Source organism: Malurus melanocephalus, unplaced genomic scaffold (assembly GCF_030028575.1).
Source record: "Malurus melanocephalus ecotype Western Australia unplaced genomic scaffold, MMel_1.1 scaffold_335, whole genome shotgun sequence".
Taxonomy (NCBI): domain Eukaryota; kingdom Metazoa; phylum Chordata; class Aves; order Passeriformes; family Maluridae; genus Malurus; species Malurus melanocephalus.
Window position 1 is genome coordinate 485,567 of NW_026623567.1, and position 19,191 is coordinate 504,757.

At 40.1% G+C, this 19,191-nt stretch overlaps 1 protein-coding gene across 1 annotated transcript; it reads right to left on the reverse strand.

Annotated features, from left to right (window-relative positions):
• Positions 1-2,385: 2,385 nt before the first annotated feature.
• On the reverse strand, positions 2,386-19,157 carry HPRT1 (hypoxanthine phosphoribosyltransferase 1). Its single transcript, XM_057377952.1, has 9 exons — positions 19,028-19,157; positions 16,975-17,081; positions 15,322-15,505; positions 11,303-11,368; positions 10,627-10,644; positions 8,472-8,554; positions 6,132-6,178; positions 4,204-4,280; positions 2,386-3,641 (listed from the first exon to the last, which is right to left on the reverse strand). The coding sequence occupies exons 1-9, from the start codon at positions 19,052-19,054 to the stop codon at positions 3,594-3,596; spliced, it is 657 nt and encodes a 218-aa protein (XP_057233935.1). The 5' UTR covers positions 19,055-19,157; the 3' UTR covers positions 2,386-3,593.
• Positions 19,158-19,191: the final 34 nt, after the last annotated feature.

Sequence of the window (19,191 nt, forward strand, 5' to 3'; positions counted from 1 at the left end):
GATRTTTTCCTGACTGTGAAGGGCTGGGGTCGGGAATCACAACCTGTGAGAGGGCACAGRCTGCCTGGGAATCCTCTCACACACACCTGATGCCCGAAGCTGTATCTTACAGGTACCATTTGCTACGAGTCACCTGGAGATAGAAAGACACCTGAGAGTTCGTTCCCTTTCCAGTTATAGAGAGAGGAAAACAAGATGCCATTAATAATGACCTGCTAGATAAACACCAGCCTCTTCCTCCAACAGGTTCATCTGCCTGCACCTTGATTTATGCACCATCACAGGCCTGTCTCTCCTACCTGGTTCCACAAGGATTTCCACCTTCTAGCATGAAGTTTCAAATCACCAGCTGGTGTTTTAATGGAACAGAGCCCCCACACAGGACATTTCCAGCCTTTCTGATGTGTCCCCAAMACACACCTTGCACCAGCCTTTTGTSACCTGGCAGTTACCAGCACGATCCCTCTCTCAGCTTCCCWAGAGATGAAAATCCTCACAGTTCTTAGATGGTGCAGAATCTCTGTGCTTTTCTAGCCCTACCCTCTTCACCTTACTGCCTTGCAGTACCATGAGCTTACAGGGCATTGGCATCTTTACAGAGCTGGAAGTGATTTCCCCATTAGAATACTCATGAAACTACATCTGCTTGGGAAATACTGTAAAAATTTTAAAAAGAAAAAAAACAGACTACAGTGATGTCTCACCTTATAAAGATGCTTGTCTGGGGTTGAGATCTCATCTTGCAAGGTGCAACCTGCACGGGAATTAAAGGCAGACAGGCAGGGCAGCCAGTTCTTTAATGACTTGTAACCAGCTCTCTGTAAGCACTGTCAGCTCCTCGCTGCTGGATTAGTGCATGCTTGACAGGATTGCCAGAGCAAAAGAGGCAATGAAACACTGCCATTTAATCAGGCAGGATATACAATTACAAGGCAGCTCAATGATCCTTATTTGTCTCAATTTTAAAAGCCAGAATTGCCAAAAAAAAAAGCTCCAAGTGAAGTGCCAGCTCAGTTCACAGAAAGACTTTTCATCACATTTCTGTTCGAGCTACCAAAGTGTACAGAAATGCCAGATGTCACAGGGAGAGACAGTGTAGCAAAGCCCATAAATATTCAAAATTATTTTTCCAGGACACATTTGTGATTCATAAAATGTGGAACTAACTATAATGAATTTCAAATGCAACATAAATGTTCAAATACAAGATATTCCTCTGTGCTTCCATAATGCTTTAACGTGTATGTCTGGGCCGTATAAAGCTGGTGTTTAACTTGCAAAAGTGACTAAACTCCCAGTCTTTTGACTAAAATACTGAATAAAAAGTAACAATTGCAGTTTCGATGTTTTTCTAGTGTTATCTTCCTGTTGTGTGCACATAGGTGCTGTGAAAGGCTGCAGTAGGTAGAACTGTTCTTGCAAGGGTGAGGGAGCAGGTAACTTTAAACAATTTTCAGAGACCAACAAAAACTTTTGAATGAAGAATCTCTCAAGGGGGATGAACTTCATCTGACAGATACCTGTGTGAAGTGAGTGAAAAAAAACCCCCATGTTTGTTCCACAACACCTGAAATGTGGGAACATTCAGCAAGATTTCAGGTACAGACCTTTTCCATCAGGCACAGGTGGTTTGGTAGAAGGCAGAACTGGGCTGCAGCATCACTCCTGGGACCGGTGGGGCTGAACAGCATCTTCCCAAACCTCTCCTGTGACCAYACAAGTCCATGCAATTCCCACCCCTGCCCCCAACAGACTGAGAATCCCTGCTCCAGCTACAGTCTGAAAGATAAACTCCTTGCTATGACTAACTCAACCCCTCCTCTCTTTCCCAAATCATATGTGAATAATTGTCTTAACTGTGTCAGGAAAACCTCTCAGGAGACGGAGAGTCTCCTCTTCTTGGAGATGCATGGCATATTTTTGCAACAAGTCACAGATTCTTGAGCAGGCAGATACACAAAGGTGATTTAGGACAAATGGAGAAATACAATCAGACTTTGTAGTGCATTGAGAGAATAGCTCTTTCAAAGAATAACCTACAGTATAATTATGATCAGTGTTSTAGTATTTGTTAAAGAAAATTCTGATTGACAAATAGATCTTGCACAAATACGGTCATTTGATTTGAATTACATTGTGTGAATTCATATTTTAGGTCTGCTGTTAAAATTATTAATAYTAGGTCAGCTGTAATTGAGCAGGCCCTGGATGGGTGATTGTGTGCAGTTCTTGGAAAAGAACAAACTTCAAAACCACAGACATCTCTTTCCAAACAGAGTCTTTCAAGAACTCAGTACTCTATATATTGCACTGAGCAGTGCTAAGTCCGAGGATGAGCTGGAAGAACCCACRTGCAGAAGCACAAACACAGGCGTGAGCTGGGCTGCCACGTTCAGAACTGGACTCTACATGAACACAAGTGCTAATGAAACAAACCAAAATGATAACTTCAAAATCGTTTTTTTCCCCCCACATGGATATGTTTAATGAGCTTAGAACCTCCACTCTTCATTTTTGCCARGACAGAACAAACAGTGCTTAAACTGCTTTCTCTGGAATTTGGTTTTGTTAGAGAATATGCAATTGTTTTAGTATCTTCTCACAGCACTTTTATCACTTCTCTCTTAGGATTACATTAACCAAAAACCCCACAAAGGTAACAGATGTAGAGTCTGCTTTCACTTTCACAAACAGAAAAAATATTATTGAGAAGAAAATTTCAAGAGCACTTTAATATACAGAATGAGTGGGATAGATGTGTGGGGCTTATTTTAAAGAGACAGCCTTTATTTAAAGWACTTTGCTTTGTAGATCTTATAAAGTAAACATTACAATACTTTTTTTCCCACAAATATATTAAAATTGTTTAAATTTAAAAGGCAATTCCACAGACTGATGGATATTTTTAAAGAAAAAAAATTAACAGAAATAGGCAGCTCAACTAAAACTAGATTTTAAACATTCTGTTTTGTCATTTCATCTTTAAAAAAAAAAAGAAAAAAACCACACTGTACACCCAGACTTTCTTTACAGCAATAAGGCAACTCCAGGAGATTCGGATGAGCTCCTTGGAGATTACAGATACTGTAACTGGCTGCTCCTCATGCTTTAAAACACCCAAAGGTGCAACTATCAATTAATCACAATCACATCTGTGCATTAAAATATAAAACTTAAATTACAGATTTTAAAAATATTACTAATAGACTTCCCTATCATAGCGTTTTACATTTACAGTACTTGAACTATTTCAGTTCTGGGTTGATGAGGTTTAAGCAATTTACCACTGCAAGAGTTAGACTCTGGAGCTCACAAACAGCACAACCCAACCAGGGGCAGCGATAGTCGGTAGAGTCATAGTGCAAATCAAAATAAGGAGTGCAGAATTGCACTAATTGTTTACAAATCTAAAATATAAATGAACAAGACGRGCTCTTATATTGTACATGCAATAAATTACAGTAAGCATATGGCAACGGGGCTGGGGCATCCTACAAGTGTAGCTGGTGTACCAGAGCTGAAGCCTGTGAAAGATAGGACTCAGTAAACAAAACATTTCAAAGCTCTGTTGTCACAGCACTTGAACTCTGCTTTCATGCTTTGTACTTCTGCTTCCCCGTCTCGCTGATCACACAGATATGCTGAAAYGAAATAAAATAAAACAAAACGCTCCTGTTAGTAACGTAAGAGACCAACATTTGACATCAATAATGAGCTTCTGAAAGCAACACAAGTGTGCTGTACACACTTCAGGAGGGAGAATCTTGTGACACTGTTTATGCTGAAAAATGTAGGCCTTTTTTTGGTCTAAAAATCTCCACATTGCCTTCCTTCTCCTCTCCTAATTGTCCCACCCAGTGTCTGCTGGGTCTGGTGAGACCTGGATGAAGAAGTACTGATAAAAATAGTAAAATTTCTTCCCAGGTCTCTCTTCTTTAAGTCTTACTTAACTAAGCAAATGCACTTATTTGTTGCAGACATCTGGTGAGGCAAGAAACCTCACATTTCAAAGTTGAGAGCTGTGCAGCCTCCACTCTGCATGCAGCAAAATAAATTTTAATTTCATCAGAGCTCTCGGGCTTGTTCTCATCACTGRAACACGAGGCATGATTTACAGAACAGGGAGAATGATGTGAGGAGATTTCCCTTCCTTCCTCCTCCCCAGTTTTCAATGGAGAAAAACATACGGGAAAAATTACTTACGTTCAAATCTCTAAAGTATTCATTGTAATCTAGGGCGTATCCCACAACAAATTTGTCTGGCACTTCAAATCCAACAACTGAAAAAGACCATAAGTCACCAGTGTGTTACAAAAGAACTTCCTAGAGTTCACCAGACCTTTTTACAGAGACAATCTGGAATTTTAATAGATATAAATTGTAACTCATTTTGTTTCTTCCATTCAGATTCTTCCACTCAGAAGTACYCTCAGATTAATATTTGAGCTATTTTATAATTTTAACTTACTTTGTTGATTTATCATCTAAGGGAAATTAAATAGATGGTTCCCACACAGCTACCTGCTGCTAGTCTGCAAGAAATGAATGGAACCTCTTAAATTTACTGAYAGGCTATTATTATGAGAATGCAAAATTCCTTGAAAATGTCCTCTGGCTTTGCAAATACATAGAGAAACCAATCCTTCCTGGCACTTTCTAGATACCTGACATACCAGTGGAGCAGCAGTGGACTGGTGAGCACAACACAAATCCCCCTCACAGCTTTATTCTTGGGTCAGCACCTCTGGGAACTGGAGCTGTACCCCCAACAGGGCTGCAGGAGGGGTCATTTGCTGGTTTCAGAAATAGGTGTGGGTTGGCYGCTTTGGATTTGGTTTTGGCTTTTGTTTGTTGTGTTTTTTGTGTTTGGYTTTACTTTTTATGTCCCAGAAAATCTGCCTAAAGAGAGGACATCAACCATTCCAGATTGTCTGAACAGCTCTAGCAGGACACTTTGTGGTGGTCAGGCAGTACCAGTCCACCCTGTCTTCATATACTATAAAATGACCAAAAATAATTAAATTATCTAAAATATAAAATTTCCAAAGGGTTTTCYCCCCTCATGCTAAAATGAAAGACTACTGAGTATGGGAAAGCTGTGTCATTTTCCTCTCCCTGGCTACCATGAGAAAACCAGGTAATTTGTGCAATACAAATAAAAGGTTGTGTGCACTTCTGGAAAAATTAAGGTGATRTTTAGCACTTACTGGGCCTCACAATACAGGGATAAAACGRAGGCCCAGCCTTTGCTGCCTTGTTGTCCCTCAGAGCTCACATGTCCCACTCTGGACAGGTTGTCTCTGGGGACAGATGGCAAAACAAGTCATCTGCTGCAAGATGCTCCAAAGGCACCATTAGCCCAGCTAAGCCTATAATGAGATCCCAGGAATCCTTGGGTGGGCATCCTTGGATGAGGGAAACAACTCCTTGAAGATCTGAGGTATTGAAAAGCTTCACTTTCAGAATACTGTATAACCTTGGAAAGGAGGAGAAAGAGGAGGCAATTCTTCTCCTAAATTCATCACTTCCATAATGAAAGTGACAGGAATTTGGCCTCTGGATCAGGGTTAAAMCCCACAGCCCTGCCCAAGGCAGGAGGAGCTGTCACTCTCTTACCACTGCTGTGGATGCTGTTCCTTCACTAATGGTCTTGGGACAGGCAGGAGAAGACAAGAAGGAGTAATTCAGATGCCCAGACATGACCAGTTTTGTGTCAACTCAGGCATCTTACCACTGTGAACATTTATCAGACCTGATACCCCACGTGGTCCTCCCACATTCCTGGGCACACCCAAACAGTGGTTAGATTTAGCACACAAATCACTCCCAAAAGTGTCAAAAGGTGAATCCAGCAGATTCCACCAGATGAAGCATTTGACTACATGCAAGATGGGAGAATTTCCACATGACAAACATGTAACCTAGACCAAAATTTGATTTTCAATATAGTAAAGTGTTACAAATGTTACAAAGCCTGATTGATTCCAAATATTTAAGTTATCTAAATAAGAGCAAAGTCTATCAAGAATCATTAGTGAAATTCCATTTGGGACATCCATGGACTTCAAGCAAAAGGTACACAACACATTTACATACTTTTAGAAATGGAAAATGGTTGTCAAGTCACTTACAGTCCGGCCGATATCCCACGCTTCGAGGAGTTCTTTTTACCAACAAACTGTCAAATAAAACCAGTGTAAAACTGAAACATCGAAAAGCACCAGGTACAAATATACCAGTCTGTTTTGATSACAGAGAAGCTGAGTTAGGCTTAAGAGTGCATAATTGACAACATAATTACACATATTTTAAACCATTATTTTACTTGCAGCTACAGATGATCATAGTAACAAAATCAAAACTTCCTAGAATCATAAATGGTTCACATTCTAAAGAATAACTAACAGGTCTGCAAGGAAAARGCTGGGAGATACTCATCTGGATGGATATTCACTTTTTATGTATGTTACGAACTTCAGGTGCAATTTGACTTACAGGTGAGGAGGCAACAATCTGGGATGTGGCCCAAGAAAAAAGCCCAACAAAAGCAGTTTTATGAAGCAAAAGTTCAGCAGCTTTCACGAGACCTCAGCTGCACTTGCGCAACTTGTCCTTAACTGACTTTCACTGGAAGTATTAATTACACCCATAAAGAAAAGGTTCTGATGACCAGGCGATACAAAACAGGTCCAGTTTTCAAGAATTAATGGTCAGAGGAGTAAAAAGCATGGTGATAAAGAGCTGTGGTAGAGAGAAATGCCCTGCTAGSTTAGTTTGATTTGCTCATCATTCAGTTGAGCACTTCTACCTCTTGTAAGACAACTCCAGAGGCCTGACATTTGTCTGTCTGGGATAGAGAGACTTAGGGAGGAAAGGAAAAGGAAGTTGGTGACTGAATGTGTAAACAGGACCAGTGTTAACTCTCTGAACTGAGCACAGACCCCTTCCCTCCTGGATCACTCCTCAGAGTGGGGCTTAATTTGCCACAATCACAGTTTTGATTCTAGTTTCTGAAACTTCTACTTGGGAGACTTGATTTCTGAGAACTGGTGTAGGATTTAACCACAGAAACCCAAAATCATACTAGTATTAGTTCACATCTCCCTACTACTATTGCCTAATTGTCTGAATAAACAAAAAACTAAAAATACCCCAAAACCCTAGAAAAAAAGACCACAAAAAACTCAACCCAATCAACACCAAYRACAAAACAACAACCAAAAAACTACCAAAGAATAATAGAAGAGAGAAGAGAAGCAACTAGGAATGTAAKACTAGCTAGAATAACTTTCCCTGCTCAGGTCTTTGGCAGACCCAATTTACTGCAACAGGTTTAAAAACCAGGAAATTGGTCTTTGCACATATTATATTTATGATTTATCACTGCAGTGTTACAACACTTCTCAGTGACACATATTTAAAAACTGGCCAGGGAGAAATCCACACCAGCCTCACCTTCAGCAGGTCACCTCCAGATAATCAGCAAGAAGAGCTGTTTGGTTAAGTCTAACAACTGCTTTGACATTGTTATGGCAACACAAGTGATTAGATATTACACCCAGCTCTGCTTTATCTCTAATCCCCAGCAATCATTATGCTTTTATTGGAAAATACACAACCACAGCATAGCAGCGCAACCGATGCAAATTAAAAAGAAGTAGGAGGAATGTTGATACTGGTTAATAAAACAATATTATCCTCAACATCTCKTGTTGGTTGCAAGTTATTTCATTATGAAATGTTTTGAAACTAATTGATTAAAGGTGTAACTAAGTAGAAAAGCCTGGCAAAGCATATGGCCGGGTGACTCTACAGTGACCTCTAAAGCTCAGCTGCACTAYGCTCACTATCCAAACATGAATGTGCTTGCAAACTAATTTAATTCTACAATTAAAAAAAGGAAAAATTGCATAGGTGCACCACTGCAGTACTTTGAAGCTGCAGACAGTGCCGGCAGAAACAAACATCTTTTTAGAAACACTACATACAGGCAAATGACAACCACTAATTTTTCTTATTCCCCCCCCCGCCCTAGTAAAAATCTACATTTATGAACCAAATTTGTGTTGAAAATTCCACTATCAACTTGAGAGGGTATTTCTTTTAAGACCAAAAGATTTACATTCTTTTAGATACTTCTAAGCTTGGACTTCAGTGGTAAAACCCCACAAACCTTACTATGTGATAGCCAATAGGTGTTCCAGGCATGTACAAGTTATCCCCTTCTGAAGCACTGTAGTTCTTCCAGCATAAGACTGGAAAGAGCAGTGGTTCCAAAAAGCAAAAGTCCTTTAGGAGTTTTAAACAAGCAGTAACTTCAACAGATCACATCACATGACTCCTGCAGAAATGTTCCCTCCTGTTTCTCTTCCAGAGAAATGTATTCTACATTTTCATGTCAGTTTAGGTTTTTCTAAACTGTGTGTCCTTCTTAAGGCAAAAACCAGAACAAATAATGATTAAACATTTACCTGGCTACTTTCACCATCTTTGGATTGTACTGCTTAAGTAGAGACAGCAACGTTTTCATTGTTTTACCAGTATCAATTATATCCTGAAAATAAAAACACTCATCTAAGACAGAATATTAAACATGTCAGAGAAGCATTTTCGAGTTTCCACCACAGAAATTGCTCATCCACAGCAGCATGAAAATATGGCAAACTACAGCCTGTAAAAATGCTCACAACCARATCCAGGTGACATGAAACACGGCGCTGGGCTTACGCAACCATGCTGGGTAAAGTAATCACACGCATTAACAAGAGTGCCTAATTGTTGTGGATAACCACGACTTTGTTGTGGATAACCATGACTTTGCAGTTACTGAAACAACCTTCTTGGCTCCTTCGGGAGATTTTACGGCTTATGCTCCTTGCAGCAATTGGATAATGTTTAATTCAAGTATGATAAGAGTAATAATGGTCTCACTGTTTAGCTCAGTTACAGAGTATTCAACAGGAAGAAAWGCAAGAAGGGGAAACTGCCAGAAAAATCCAGTATTGCAGTTAAAGAAAAAGGGACAGTCCTCGCCCTGGCCTAAAATCAAACCTATTTGAAGTGAAGGAGGCAGACAGCAATATCCTGGTTTCAGCTTATTTCCCTATGACTCCCAATTAAAACAAAAATCAAACAACAAACTCAACAGCTCACCTGTCAGCATTACCATTAACACTCAATGCTTTTAATCATTAAACTCCAGAGAAGCTAAAGATGTACAAGTATATAGATAAAAATCAATGTTAATAATCAGAAGTAGCTACTTCCATGCTTGAAGAGAAAAGCAGAAGCTAATACTGATTTTGTGTTGYGTGATGAGCTGTTTATTGGAGATGAATCTCTATTTTGTGCAGAATTTTTGGACATTAAAGGGATGCAGCTTTTCTATACTGCATCCCTTTAATGTCCAAAAAATTCTGCACAMAACAGTGCTCAAGACATTAAACCACAACAGATGTGCATTTTATCATTTGACAGTTAAAATGGTTATCAGTAAGAGTTCATATTTGACAGTGTGTAAGTCACTGGACAGATGATTCACCAAACAAATAAGAAACTAASGTAATCTGGGGATTACATTCATCTGAAATGGAGCAGATACATAATTAAACACTTCTGCCTATCTCAAGCAAAATATACTTCAAAGGAACCACTGATCACACAATGACTGCTGTATACATACAAWTTTGGTAGGAGATTTGGAACTGAATCTGCTTCCTGTAGAATAATACAATCTTCTCAAATTAAGAAAATAAAACATAAAAACACTTTTTTTAAGAGGAAACATCCTTCCCTTTGGCTGATGAATCAGCTGCAATAGCTGTCTCTGTGCTTACAAATATGCCATTTCCATTATTTGGAGCTGTAATATATTAGTTTGAACACCCACTTTTCCTGTGTACTGCTGCTGCTTCCCTATCCTGAAATTGTCAAGTGTACTCAAGGAAAGTTTTATTAGCTGAACATCAGCAACAGTGCTCATCAAGAAAGAGGCATGAAAGCAAGAATTAAGCAACAGCATCTACCAGGTAATCAAACTGAGCTGTACTGTACCTGGTATCACCCAGAGAACCATGACARGGCAGAGGAATGGGAATTTAGCAATTGCAAAATGCCCATTAAGAATTAGGATTCTCTGTGCCACTATTCTCTAAAAACACTACACACAGGTACAGTGGCCTTAGATCTGTTTTTCACATATTTTAGGACACTCCTACCAGGAACTCTTTCTGCCTCTGCAGTTTAGTCTCCTAGCTTGCTGTGATGCACCCAGAACTATAATATGCTTAAAAGTATGACTTTTTTCAGGCTCTTCTGAACAGAAAAAAAAAAAAAAGGGAAAAAACCTAGACATTTTAGGATTGACAAAATCGCAGAAAACTGAAAGAAAATACAAACAATTTTAGATGGATGTTTTCCCAGTTAAACACAGCAGTTGAATGCAATTTGAGAATTCAAAACACAGCTTAGTTCAAATTCAGAGATCACTTGCAAAATTCAGGACTGCAATCAGAAGCTGGAGGCCTTGAAAGCAGAAACTGTAGATTTTCTGGCTTAAGAACAACTTCTATTAAAACCCTTTTACCAGCCACACATTAGAACTTCAAAGAGAAACACAGTACTTACCTCTACGATCAAAACATTCTAGTAGGAAAAAAAAAGCAAAACAAATCCATTAGTATCCATAAACATACAATTTCTTATTAATCTTCCTAACTCATTTTCAGTGCAGCTAAATATTTGTACCACCATTTATGTATGTTTACACACGAAACAGCAACTGCTTCGTAGTTTAACATTTCTGATGCTCTAWTAACAATTAGCTGAGATTCTTCTCAACAGCTCATGTTAACTACAATTTTTGAATTATTCAGAYTTTGAAAATTCTGGGCATATGCAAAAGAGATCAAAGCACAGTCTATACAATTCCTATTCTTCTATAGAAGAGTGACCTGCTGCAGAGACATGTATAATTCTGTCATACCTACATCCTTTACACTGAACTGAGACATMCATGCCTTAAAAATCACATGTGTGTGAGGAGAGGGGGAAAGTGATGTGTTCTGACAGAGCAGGAGGCAGTGATGTGCTTTAGCCCCTGGCATGCGGCTCAATGATCTTCATAGACTCACTGGAGAAAAGCAGATTCCCAATTTACATTCTCCCATTTCCTTCTCTTGTCACTGCCTACTATCATGGGAACCTCCATTCCTGACCTGGGCTGCATCTCACCCATCTCCACAGTACACATTCCCACCACTCCTTCAGTGGAACACCAATACAGACACACAAAGAGCTTTACCTTTCCAGTCAAGGTTGAGAGGTCATCTCCCCCAATGACTTTGATATCTCCAGTTGACTGATCATTCTAAGAAAGAGGAGGGTGAACATTAGCATGACCGGAATTAAACTGATTTCCTTCTTGCAGTAAATGCCAAAACTGTGAAGTACACAACTAGTAAATGTTAAAACTTTCAGAAACATGGCACCAACAGCATCTCTCTATTAACAAAGAAATTACAAGTGATCAACTTCAAAGATGGCATTTCAGATTAAAGACTGTTTGACAACAGATTTGCATCAACACAGGCATCATCTCTCATCTACGACCATTATGTATACATTTTGTACCTACAAAACAAGGACTTACTATGCATTCTCTACAGATACAGAAACAGGATAAAAAGGTTTGGTTTCCAAGCTACAGGATGCTATATAGCTGGTAATTTACATTTTAAACATCATTGCTTTAGAAAATCTTACTCTGAATAAGAATAGGCAATCATAACAAGAATAGTCAGCAAACAAGCACTGATTACTACTTAGAACARTAAGCTACAAAAATAGCCAGAAAAACTTATGCTTCATTTACAAAAAATATTGGTAACAAATCCAATTACTTCTTATACAACTGAACAGCAACATATGCATACCATCACTACACTGCATTTTGTTTCAATAAATCTAAACTGTGATAAAAACATAAATGAACTGTTACATAGGAAAGTTAAAAGCAGCTGCTAGGAGTGCTTCACAAGTCTTTGTTTATTAAACTCACTCAACTGACTTTAAACCTGGACAGTGCCTCACAGCTCATACGAGATGTCATGTGCAGGTGCTGAGTTCCTGAGCAATGAAAGGGTGAAAAAACAGTTAAAGATTTCTGACACTGGTTATAACCAGACTTCCATTGGCAAGAACTTGGTTTAATAATTAAGCAACGTTTTAATTATSTTCAGGAACCTTATTTCCAAGTTCAGTACTGGTAAGACTTTAATGCTTCATGGTTTAACAYGTAAGAGTTTTACTGTTTAGATCTGTTTTCGCTGCCTCCCTGTTGTCACTGCTGGAAAACAATGATGTTTTACAAGATTGTAACTCCTGACTCAACTGACTCCAAGATCACCTTTTAAAGTGGCATTTTTAGTTCCTTACAGTATCTACTGTAAGGTTTGGTTGGCAGAGACCTTTCAGCCTAACCACAGTTTACCAYGTATTCCACTGAAAATCCCCTTTTTCCCAACACATTCACTTTTGGCTGCCCTTCATGACTACAAAAACAACGTTTGCTCATTTTCATGCTTAAATGCAGGAGATTGGTGAAAAGCCATTTTTCYTGTAACACAAACAGAATAAATTGTTTATCAAGAATACAGAGAGCTGGATCTGATCACAAACGCTATCTTTCCATTCTTAACAGCTTGCCAGATCACTAAAATTCATCTGTAAGGACTTGGAAAACTGGAGTTACAAGGAAAGTTTAATCATAGCTTGATCATGTCAGTATTAGAGAATTATTTTGGGTGCAGTACAGTATGAACTTTGCATTGCAACAGAAAAAAAACCCCATAAGCTTGTAAATATTAAATGATCGGTTTGAAACAAGAACAGTACTTCAATTACATCAATTACAGAACCATTACAAAAGTTCATCTGCTTCATTTATGCGATCAGGATATTTTTAACATCTTTTATCCAGTCTGTAAAGGCAGGCAGCAWGATCCAGTAATCACATCCAGAGACAACGACAAGAGAGTTGAAAGCTCCACTGTCCATTACAGTTTGTGATGGTTTTCACACCAATGAACACAGATCTCTTCATGTAGCAAAGCACAGATCAAAACTACAGAGCAGATTTAGCATTCTGACACTATTACTGATGGAAATCACAGACAAGCTGTTACATATGTGTTCATGATAGGATAATCTTAGCCAGTCTATCAAGTTATGCAATCTAAAGGACCTAAATTTGGATATTAATAACCACCTAAGTGAGTCTACAGAGGAGAAATGCTCGTGAATACTGTAGCAGAGGCATCATGTAACAGCAGCTCCTCACTCATCCAGAACAAGRAAACATTCTTTTATAGAACTGGCAGACAAAATCAAAAACCCTGAAGCCAACACCTCAAGGAAAACATTTGGCTTCAACACCTTTCTGTCTACATTTCTCTGCTTTTCTCCTCATCCACTTGTTTCTACAGTAAAAACAGGATTTTAGTTGCCATGAAATTTATTTCCTGCTCACTCCCCTATCAATATCAAGGCACTATCAAGGTAGTTTGGGGGATGAACAAAACCAATTGTAGTAAAGAAATGAACCAAAACACACCTGAGACACCAGTAAAAAGGCAGCCTTGCTTTTGAACAGGTGCTTTTTCCTGGTGTTTCAAACTATTTCTCCAGTATTTTTTTTCTGATTAGACAGCAGAGAGCATGGAAGTGTGTTGTCTTTACAATGACTTTTAAAATAAGCTAAGTATGTTATTTGAAGTGGTCCTTGGAGAAAGTAGAAGATACACAATTTCCTCTCCAAGAAAAAACAGGTGGAACTCATCATTTCCTATTTTTTAACCTCCTATTCTGTAATAGARACCTTCAGTTTTTCATGGCTTTTAAAGGCAGAATATATGGACACGTGTGGGCTTTGGGATGAAGTGGACTGGAGGCAGAAACCTCCCCTTTTGGGGAAGAAAAGAGGCTCAGACTACTCTCCCTCACTGATTTGAACACAGTGCACRAGCAGAGTGTCTTGTGAGATAAAACCAAAGGCCACATAATGAAATTAATGCGTCGTGCTCTGCAAATGTGAGTGTGGTCTCCAGGTAACCCCTGGACAGCAGCTGTGTGTGCCTCAGGCAGCCAGGGCTGCTTGTTCTGCAAAARGACTGCACCAAAGCCCCTCGCTGCTCTTGGCTTTGTCACTACACATTAATGGAGAGCTTGACAGGAATCATGGATTTATTAAGTTCTGCAACAGTCCAAMTAAGTCAGTAAATAACTCCATCTCAGGTTTCACAGTTCAATGAAACAAAGGATGAGATTGATTTTTTCAATTCAGTTATCTTTACTTTTTTTCTGCTGGAATAGGAACTGTTCTACAACTGTGACAAGTAACCCACAGTGCTGATCTCAATGCAAAGCTGCTGCTACAGGACCAACAGCATAACCTTGTGAAACAATATATTCAAACACCCTAAACTCAAACCAAAAAAATCATTATTTACATCTTATAGATGGTCTTACGGAAAAAAAAAAAAAATCCTGAAATCCCAAAAACATGACACTTGGCTGTCAGTAAGGCGTGAATCATACATCTGCTTCTTCCCCTGACCTGCATAATGCAACCCTGGACTTCCTTCYATAAAACCTAAAAGTTACCTTGTGTTACAGAATGTTCTGTTTCCCTACAAAACTGAATACTTGTGTTCAGAATCAAAATAAATTCTTTCCCCAAAAATGTAAACTCAAGGCAACCTATGCCATGTCTTGAAAAGGTAATGCCCCATTCAGAGGCCGTTAATCACAAATCTAGGTTTATGTATCTAATGTTTCCTCATGGTAAATACAACTAATTTTGTTCATTGTTTGGTTCAACCCAAAAAAAAAAAAAAAAGAGATAGGGAACTTGGATGTAACCRTTTCTGCAGCTTTCAAATCATCCTGTCCAAGAATGATGTCTGGGCCATATAAAAACTCCTGGAATTAAATTTTTGTAATAATAATTGCAGGAGAAWTCTCTGTATTAGTCTAGTGTCACAGCTTTAGAGATGGGGTAGAGGGCAGAGAGGAAATTTTGAGCACGTAGAGGACATGCAAAGGGTCTAAATAAGGATTTTACGGAGGTGAAGAGACAGCAAGGTCTAAGAGSAAACACATTATATAATACAGCAGAGAAAAGAGTAAATTGGCTTGTGACTCTTAATTCCCTTAATTATTTGTTTAATATTAGCATATTAGGGCAGTAACTATTAAACCGCCTCTGTTAATAATTTGTAGTCAACTTATTTAAAAATTGCACAGTACTGCATAGATACTTACACAGTAACTCTTCAACCTAATAAAGTCGACTGTCATGGGGATTGATTTGTCACTGTTTCTGTTCAGAGCTTTGATGTAGTCTAATAAATCAGCAAAAAATTTATAGCCACCCTTGAGTACACAAAGTGCCACAATGTGGTGTCCTCCCATGCCCTTCATAATTTCTCGTGCCAGTCTCTCCGTCCTAAACAAAACCAAAGAAGAGTGAGCTATCATAACATTTAATTCATTCATCATAGCAGCAGCGTTTGATACTCCTAGCAGCAGCAGCAGCAAACACATGGAGCAAACTTGGAAACACATTTTGCTTGGAAATATTTGCCCACCACTTCAGTCATTTTTACACATTACCGGTCAACAAAGTTTTGCTTTTCAAGGTTAATCCAACAGTAGCGCTGCCAAATGCGCTTGTTTTCCTACATCACAGGCAGCCAAAGCAAACCTTTAACACCCTGAAACTGTTCCACTGTCAGATATGAGACATAAAGGTGTGTTTTTGCCTTCCAAAGACAGGTTCAGCTTCCATGCAAACAGTAATGTAAGCTAACACAACCCCAAAGGCAGCAGCCCTCACCAGCTGACAACAAAAGCAAGAAAACTCTCAAATTGTAAACTGAAGAGTTTATGTTTACTTGCCAAATCAGAATGCCAGAAATTTGTCCTGAAAGCAGAACACAATACCARCAAGGCAGAGCAAGAGAACACTGCACCGTTTTGCTGCAATAATTGTTCCTAAATTTATCTTGCCATTTATTTTAGAAGGCATGGTGTGCATTTACTGTGTGCCAGCTGACAGCACATCTCTCAGAGAAAGCCAACCATTATAAACTTTACATCAGTTCCTTAATAACATGTATTTTGTCCAACTTTTTCCTCTATATGGACTTCCAATGTAAAGATTCAGTATTTAAAAATAAACTCTTTTTATAGGGATGTTCATTGCATCTAGTCAAACAGAACCATGCAAAAATCTAGATGCATTCCCACATCTAGTCACAAGATCCACCCAACACCACTTAAAAGGCTTAAATTCACTAAATCTGCTGTTCATTTGCTGTTCATTCTCTTAAGAAAATAAGCAACTTTCAAACACAAAGTAAAACAAAGATGTCTTGCAGGCTTATGCACCCATTTCTGGTCACACAAGATAAAACTCACACAGCACATCACAGATTTCAGCAACCACAGAAGTGACAGATTGATATTTGCAGAGGATAATATCTTTCTCAGAAGGAAGGAGAAAGTTGGATGTTATTTATCTACCACAAGAACATAAGGTCTAAAATTATGTGATATAATAATTTATTTTTATTAACATCTTATGGAAATTCAAGAGATTGTATTCTCAGACTGAACAGCTGCAACAAAACACCTTCTAGTTGGATTTTAAGAAGGGAAAACATCAAAGAAACACTGGAAATAAAGCTGTCAGCTGCTACATGCTGTAAAATTTCACTTGAGAATTACGACCAATTTTCAAAAAATAGCATGACTGAATRTGCAAACTCTTAGAAGCCAAAAAAAGATTAATTGTACATTCTAGTCTCTAATTAAATCTAATCTATTTAGACAGTCTTCAAGCAGCAAAATTATCACTGGAAGATGTTTATTTCAGTTTTATGGAATCAATGTACTGTCTGAAGTCAAACAAACCTGTCCATGATGAGTCCATGAGGAATATAGACTTTTTCCAAATCATCTGCATAATGTTTAGGTATACAGAACAAATCCAGGTCGTAACCTTGTTCATCATCGCCAATCTGCAGAAATAAATAAGGTGAGATTTCTACAAAGCCTTACAGAAAGTCTGTGCTGAGAAACTTCAAGTCTTCCTTTGCTCTATTCAATAAAAACTATCAAACCCATGAGTAAAACCTATCAACCCCACAATGCACATCAGAACCACCTTACATTCCCCTTTCTAAGAACATCAGTCACACTGCAYACAGAATAAAGTGAAATCTAAGAGTTCACAAGGGTTACTTGAAATATCATGAGTTGTTATGCAACGCAATGTGTAAAACAAAGTCCTATAACGGTCTCCTCCACTGGAAAGCAGGAAAGTGAAGTTACTAGACCTCTGTGAAATTCTATATTCCATTAAAAAAATAATCAAGCTTTTTAACCTCATTGATTTTTCTAGTGTAATGCAAAACCTGCATATGCAATTAAGCAAGCAGAGGTTCATGGACACCTTCCAAATCTCCACAACACTCGATCACAACAAAACACACAAACCAGTTTGCAGGACCAGACAAGAGAGCTACATGAGCATAAGATATGCTGCTGTGAAGCAAGTCTACTCCAACCACTGTTTCTGGAACAAGGAGGTTTGAGATCATTCAGAATCTGAAATTAAAGCTTTCAGCAACCTGTTCCACATGGGCAAACTCCCTGTATGAAAAAGCCTGCAACGCTGGCAAGTGCATATTAATTAGGACAAGGGATTAGCATACGTACATAATGATACCAAACACTGCAGACGTACATGGACATACCAAGCAGAGTTGTTCTTGAACCCTAACTCTGCTGCAGCTTGAAAATGACAATGTGTTTTTTTAATTACTTCACTCTCTGGTTATGTAGCTGAACACTACTATGTGAAAAAGAATTTCAGATAGAAAACAGAAGGTTAGTGCTGACAGTTTACCAGGGCAGGCGTTTTAAGTATCCATTTTGGTCACCACTACCCTTGCAGGACTCAATTCTTATTCTGCTGTCTGTGGAAACACTTACKTGCCAGTGATCAGCCCACTGTTTACATGGGGTTTTTGTTTAGSAATCTTTAATGAGTGTTTCATCTGGGGAATTTCATTATTATTTCGCCCTCCCATYCAAAACTGACCCTGTGTGAACGACACACCCATGGTAGCTCATGGTCCCTGCAGTCCACAGCAGGCTCCTATTTTAAGAAATAAGGCAGGTTCCTCCCAAAACTYATGGTGTTTCTCTTTGGTCAGACCCATCATTATATCCAGCGTGTCTACTAAACCTTCCTTTCTGCATGTGGCAGGGAACGAACCCTTCCTACAGGTTTTATCRGGTTTTTTATGGAATGCAGGGATTTACTGTCGCAACCTCGCGGCCGTCACAGCTCTCGGCCATCAAACACCGCACGCACTTCATCAGCACTGGCACCGGCTTTAAAAAGATTAATAAAAAAGAGCATTAAGCGCCTTAGCAGATGCGGCAATTACGCAAAAAAATATAAAGGATGCTGCTCCTGCAGGACCAGACCCAGCGCACACACGTGGGGTTCTCCCGASCGGAGCCTCCCGCACGCCGCCAACAGCAACAGGAATAGGAAGTTGTGCCGCGCCGGGGGAAGTTCTTCCACCTTCGCTCCGGAGGCGCCAACGCCGGCTGTGCCCGCCGTCCTCGGGCTCCGGATCCCCCCGGATCCCACCSCGAGGGACCCGCAGCCGCTGCGGGAAGGGACGCGCCCGGCCGGGGACGGCGAGGGCAGGGACGGGCAGGGACGAGCAGCCCCGGGCCCGGCGCCGGGAGGCCGGGGCTGCCCTCAAGGTGACTCCGCGGGGCGGCGGCTCCCRGCGCCGAGGGACGCCACACGCCACACGATACGACACGCCACGCCACGACACCCCCCGCCTTTCCTCACAGATCACCGTACTCCGGGGGGCAGGCGGGGGACAGCGGCCCCGGCGCCCGGCATCCCCCGTCCCGCGGGCGGTAGCCCCGCACTCACCACGATGCAGGGGCTGGGGGTCGCCATGGAGCGCGGCCCCGCCGGCGGCGGCTGCGGGCGGCTCGGAGCGGCGGGAGCGGGCGCTGGGAGCGAGAGCAGCGGCGRCAGCAGCGGCGGCGGGCGGTGGGAGCGGGAGGCACCGCGCCCGCAGCGGCCCCGGCGCC

Coding starts and splice junctions, on each gene's coding strand:
- HPRT1 (XM_057377952.1), bottom strand. CDS start 19,054: ATGGCGACCCCCAGCCCCTGCATCGTG. Junction 17,082..19,027: donor CCCCCAGCCCCTGCATCGTG/GTGAGTGCGGGG, acceptor TTATTTCTGCAG/ATTGGCGATGATGAACAAGG. Junction 15,506..16,974: donor CATGGACTCATCATGGACAG/GTTTGTTTGACT, acceptor GGTTTTGTTTAG/GACGGAGAGACTGGCACGAG.